The sequence below is a fragment of the Scyliorhinus torazame genome, chromosome 29, assembly GCF_047496885.1.
Source record: "Scyliorhinus torazame isolate Kashiwa2021f chromosome 29, sScyTor2.1, whole genome shotgun sequence".
Taxonomy (NCBI): Eukaryota; Metazoa; Chordata; class Chondrichthyes; order Carcharhiniformes; family Scyliorhinidae; genus Scyliorhinus; species Scyliorhinus torazame.
The window spans coordinates 8,983,895-8,990,100 of record NC_092735.1 but is presented as its reverse complement, the minus strand read 5'-3'; the positions used below and the strand labels follow the sequence as shown (position 1 = coordinate 8,990,100).

Sequence of the window (6,206 nt, the reverse complement as noted above, 5' to 3'; positions counted from 1 at the left end):
CGTCTCAAAGTAGTGGTGCCTCCCTCGATATGTGACCCACAGTCTTGCCGGTTGAAGCATTCCAAATTTTATCATCTTTTTATGAAGCACCGCCTTGGCCCGATTAAAGCTCGCCCTCCTTCTCGCCACCTCCGCACTCCAGTCTTGATAAACGCGGATCACCGCGTTCTCCCATTTACTGCTCCGAGTTTTCTTCGCCCACCTAAGGACCATTTCTCTATCCTTAAAACGGAGGAATCTCACCACTATGGCTCTGGGAATTTCTCCTGCTCTCGGTCCTCGCGCCATCACTCGGTATGCTCCCTCCACCTCCAACGGACCCGCCGGGCCTCCGCTCCCATTAACGAGTGCAGCATCGTGCTCACATGCCCTGACGTCCGCTCCCTCCACACCTTCAGGAAGACCAAGAATCCTCAGGTTGTTCTCCTTGCGTTGTTTTCCAGTGCCTCCAACCTTTCCACACATCGTTTCTGATGTGCCTCATGCGTCTCCGTCTTCACCACCAGGCCCTGTATGTCGTCCTCATTCTCGGCTGCCTTTGCCTTCACGACCCGAAGCTCCCGCTCTTGGGTCTTTTGTTCCTCCTTTAGCCCTTCGATCGCCTGTAGTATCGGGGCCAACAGCTCTTTCTTCATTTCCTTTTTGATCTCTTCCACACAGCATTTCAAGAACTCTTGTTGTTCAGGGCCCCATGTTAAACTGCCACCTTCCGACGCCATCTTGGTTTTTGCTTGCCTTCCTTGCCGCTGTTCTAAAGGATCCACTGCAATCCGGCCACTTTCTCCTTTTTTCATCCGTATCCAGGGGGGATTCCCTTCTGGTTTACCGCACAGTGTTTTTAGCCGTCAAAATTGCCGTTGGGGCTCCTATCAAGAGCCCAAAAGTCCGTTTCACAGGGAGCTGCCGAAACGTGCGACTCAGCTGGTCATCGCCGCACCCGGAAGTCTCTATTTTCCCCTCTTAACACCGACCTGAGAGATGGGTACCAGTTCCTGGGCACAGTGCCAACATAAGATCACAAGTAGCAGGAGTAGGCCCCTCGACCCTGTTCCGCCAGTCAATCTGATCATGGCTGATCTCATTGTGGCCTTGCCTGTCTCCCATAAGCCTGGACTCTTGTCAATCAAAAATCTGCCCAACACAAACTTGAACATATTCAATGATCCACCGCCTCCACTTCTCTCTGGGGTAGAGAATTCCACAGACCAGTGACCGTCAGGGAAAATAAATTCCTCTTTGTCTCTGAGACACCACATTTTGAAACAGCCCCCCCCCCCTCAGTTCTAGATTCCCCCACGAAGGGGAAACATCTCCTCAGCATCTAATCTCAGACCCCTTCAGAATCTTGTTTCACTAAGATCCACCCCTCATTCTTCTAAACACCAATGATTATAGGAACAGCCTACTCGTCCTTTCCTCAAAACAACTCCTTCATTCTGATGTTACGGACCGTGGGCGGGGACACCCTCGCCCCCCCCCCAGGTCGTAGGTGTCTCCCTCGCCTACAGATTAATTCCTGTCATTCCCATCATAAAAGGCTTCTTTCAGTACACACGAAAGAAAACTCAATGATTTATTATTTTAACTTTCTTAAAAACAAGTTATACAACTGGTAAAGTTATAGTTTGGAAGTGTAATGCTTTCCCTCCTTTTAGAAAAAGCAACTGGAAGGTCCCTAAACATACGCAAATAACACACGCGCGCACAATAACATGCATGACCATCGTGACACGCACGCGCGCCATAACACAAAAACCTAAACAAACACCGTCCCCCTGCAGAATATGGAAATGTTTCTTTTAAAAGGATTACACTCCAAAGGGTCTTGATGCTGTTGATCTGAGGCAATCTGTCACAGGAAGTTCTTTCAGGTGGTGCAGCTGCCCTTATGACTCTTAACCAGCAAAACGTTGCTGGCTTTCAAAACACAAATAGATGAGTTATGTTTCTGATGAAAGTTTAATCCGCTCTCGGCCGCATGTAACACAAAGATGGAGCAGAGAGGGAGAAAGTGAGCATTCCGTTCTTGCAGCCCGCTTCCGATCAGCAAGAGTCTTTACCCTGACAACAGCAGTTCTTCTTGACATTGATATCCAAAGGTATGGGGCTGGCTTTTAAAGCAGACCGGTTCAATACCCGTAGCAGCCTCCCCGAGCAGGTGCCGGAATGTGGCGGCTAGGGGCTTTTCACAGTAACTTCATTTGAAGCCTACTTGTGACAATAAGCGATTTTCATTTTCAAGTATCTCTTCCCTCTCCCAAGTGTCCCTCATGGGCGTTCATCTATTGGGTCCTGGTTTCCTGAAGATGATTTTGTATTTCAAATATTATTAACCCTTCCAACTTCTACACTCGTTCTTCTCCCCCCCCCCCCCCATTCTCACCCTCCCAGCTTTTACACGCCCCTCCATTTCTTTCTTTCCCATATGTTCTCCACTCTGTCCAGCTGTTGACAGTAATTTTGAAAGACGACACAGCGGTGTCAAAACACTTCTTTTGAGTGGGCAAGAATCACTGCACGCCGATTTGGAAAGTTGGTTGTGTTTTCACAGCAGTATTCTCTTGGCAGAGTGAAACTCAGGTTTGCAGTGTTGCTGAGACTTCGAGGACCTAACATCTCCCTGCTTGTATCGCTAGAATCTGCACAAGAGCTTGGAGGCAAAGATCGCAAAGTTCCACCAGAGGGAGGATGCCATTCTCTATGCCAGCTGTTTTGATGCCAATGCTGGGATTTTTGAGGTGGGTAAAATGCTCTCTGAGTATCTTGGGCCTTTACCCAAGAGCTGCCGGCTCAGAGTGAGACAGATATAACTGATTAACGTTAGCACCTGAGGCACGAATTGAACCGTAACAATTTGAAGGTGGATCAAGGAAGATCTAAGGGGTCTGCATATGTCTGGAACACGTTAGCATGCAGACATCCAGCAGAATATAGTAGTCACTTTTTCCTTCGATACTCCCTTGTCAATTCCTTCAAAGTGACTGTGCAGCTAGTCCATTGATGCCTCTTGATTGGACTAAGAGGTGCTGTTAACTCCCCTGGCTTCTAATAATAATAATCGCTTCTTGTTACAAGTAGGCTTCAATGAAGTTACTGTGAAAAGCCCCTAGTTGCCACATTCCGGCGCTTATTCAGGGAGGTCGGTGCGGGAATTGAACCCGCGCTGCTGGCCTGGTTCTGCATGACAAGACAGCTGTTTAGCCCACTGTGCTAAACCAGCCCCATTTCCCCCCTCGCAGAGTAACGCAGCTTCTCCGGTGCCCCCTGACGCCTCCATCCCATCCCTGAGTGAGGTGAATGCCAAGTACGTCTGGTTACCGCTTCTGGCAGTCAGAGAAAATCATTGCTGGAGCAAACCCGGAAGTGTTTTGAACAGGTTCCGGTAATCTGTAACGGAACTCAGCATCTGCTCAGTGTTCCTTGTCACTTGGGGCAGTGGAGGATTCACCAAGGACCTGGGTGATTATTAAAACAATACAACAAGCTTCCGAACATCTCCCCATCATCGTGTCATGCTTCAACATTGTCGCTCCGGCATCTGTACTCTGGAGGGTTTTCACATATCATTGCAGCTTTTAATAACCTCTGCTTTTAAAAACTGAGGGTGATTTGAGCTGGGGGTGATTTGACTGAGTGATTTATAATCTGGAACGAGTGGCCTGACAGTGGGTGGAAGCAAATTCAATTGTCATTTTAAATTGGATTAAATGTTTGAAAAGAAGCGATGTACAAGACCGCTGGAAGAATACTATCCCCTCTTTTATTGAGGGCTCCAGTGCTCTTCTTAAACTAGAGTCCTTGTATTCACTGAATGACTTGAGGGCTGGTTTAGGTCAGTGAGCTAGACAGCTGGTTTGTGATGCAGAATAAGGCCAGCAGTGCGGGTTCAATTCCTGTACCAGCTGACCTGAACAGGCGCCGGAATGTGGCGACTAGGGGCTTTTCACAGTAACTTCATTGAAGCCAACAATAAGCTATTATTACTTGATCTGAAACTGGTTTAATCGGCAAAGTTCCGTCTCATGGTGGCACAGTGGTTGGAGCTGCTGCCTTGGATCCGGGATCAATTCCGACCTTGGGTGACTGGGTGGAATTTGCACGTTTGTCAGCTAATGGCTGGCAGGTGTGTGTGTCCCGGAGGACAATGGGTCTTGAGTGAATCACACTGGCTGAACAGGGGTATCCTGTTTATTCCCATTGACTTCAAGCCTGAATAGGGCAATGTAACTCAGGCCCAGGTGTGGGCGTATACCTCTGAGTCAGTGCTAGCAGTTTTACCCTCAGTCTGTTAACCCCTAAATTGACCTATATCTTCGATCCCATTTCCAGATTCAATTTCCTAACATCTCCCTATCGTAACAATTGCAAGTGTATGAAAAACCGTTCATACTGTGGGTATCTGGGTGCTGAGGGGGAACAAGACGAATCTGTGACATTCCTCTGGTCTCGGAAATGAACCTGGATTAAGGAAAAGACTGGCTTCATATTCATCCTTTCCTCAATGAACGAACAGTGAGATTAACAGTTTTACCCAGAAAAGGTTGAATTAATAACCCATGATGGGAGGGTAACCCCCATTGCTTAATGAGCAAGGGTCCTTGGTAGCTCCCCCCCCCCCCCCCGGTGAAACTTCGGCACTGCTTCCCGATGGGAATCAGCTGAGCAGAGCCACCACATTGTGGCGTCCTGCGTCAGGGCTGTGCTTAATCCCAGGGTGGATGCCATGAACACCGTCTTCTTGCAAAGCAGTCGGAACCCTCGATTCCTCCCCAGCGGTTTAACCTCCCAGCCGTTGCCTTCTCCAGGTCTTGTTAACCTCTGAAGATGCCATTCTCTCGGATGAGCTCAACCACGCGTCGATCATCGATGGGGTTCGGCTGTGCAAGGCTAACAAATACCGCTACAAACACCTGGACCTCGGTGACCTGGAGGCCAAGTTGAAGGAAGCCCAGGTATGTTTCACAGCGCTCATTTAGCTGCCTGTGCAGTAGCTCACAGTTATTAGGAAATGCTCACTCACAGGGGTCAGACGGTGATTGGCTCCCTATACAGCGCTCATTTCTTAATCCTTGTGAAACCCCTCTCCTTCCTTATTTTTCCCATCCTGGATATCAGTGGTTTTCCGATGTGTGTTGAGTCCTCGAGTGGGCACTGGATCTTAACCTGCTTTTTGGGGGTTGGTTTGGGGGGGGTGGGGAGGGAGGGAGAGAGAGAGAGAGAGAGAGTAGATTTCGATAAAGCCTTCTCAGCAGAATAGCAAACATTGTAAACTAAATGGTGCAGTTTGAATAAAGAGGCCCGAAAGATCTGCAAAGGTGGTAGGACAAGGCTGTTGCTTTGTCTGAATAAAATTGACTGGTTCTCTAGTTAACGAACCATCGAGTAGGAGAGCAAGGAAGTTAAAACATTTTATAGATCATCGGTTAGGAATCGCCCAGAAAGGTTGTCGAGGTTTTGGAGGTTTACAGTCGACCAGTGAGGCAGAATGTGTTGTAAACTCTGGAATCCTCTTCCAGAAACACCGGATGCGCCTGATTGTCACGGACGGCGTTTTCTCTATGGATGGCGATGTGGCCCCACTGAAGGAGATCTGTGACCTGTCGGACAAATACAATGCTCTGGTTTTCATTGATGAATGTCACGCCACCGGATTTATTGGGCCCAATGGACGGTAGGGAGCCAGATTGATCCAGCCTTCCCGTAACAGCCTCCCCGAACAGGCGCCGGAATGTGGCGACTAGGGGCTTTTCACAGTAACTTCATTTGAAGCCTACTTGTGACTATAAGCGATTTTCATTTCATTTCATGTTCAATCCCAGCGTGTCTCGTAGGCTTTTGGGGGCGTGCACTCTTAATGCTCTCCAACATTGTGGAAGGGCTATTTGCCTCCTCCCATTACACCCTCGATGCCAAAAGGCAAGGTTAAACTGGTTATCGGGCGCTGCTCTGAGTCATTGTTGGGACAGAGCAGGGGCAGCTTAATGTTGCTTCAAACCTGACTGCCCAACAGGAAGCTCGTCTAATTGTCTGCAATCAGTCCTGTCCCTGAGCGCACATTCTGTGAATTTGGGCAAAGACAATTCCTCCCCGCCGCCAACACCAATTTAAAAATACTGTAACTCAGAATTCCAAATATTTCAGCAGAAGTAAAATGCTTCTCTGGGCAGGGGTACAGATGAGCTGCTGGGAGTGATGGACAGGGTTCA

The 6,206-nt window shown here is 48.5% G+C and overlaps 1 protein-coding gene across 1 annotated transcript in view; it reads left to right on the top strand.

The window, feature by feature from the left end:
* gcat (glycine C-acetyltransferase) overlaps nt 1–6,206 on the top strand; it is a 23,417-nt gene that overhangs the window by 5,088 nt on the left and 12,123 nt on the right. The window contains 4 exon segments of the mRNA XM_072492024.1: nt 2,637–2,738; nt 4,806–4,952; nt 5,517–5,671; nt 6,168–6,206. The exon segment at nt 6,168–6,206 is cut by the window's right edge and continues 44 nt beyond it. Coding sequence (XP_072348125.1) covers nt 2,637–2,738; nt 4,806–4,952; nt 5,517–5,671; nt 6,168–6,206 — 443 coding nt within the window.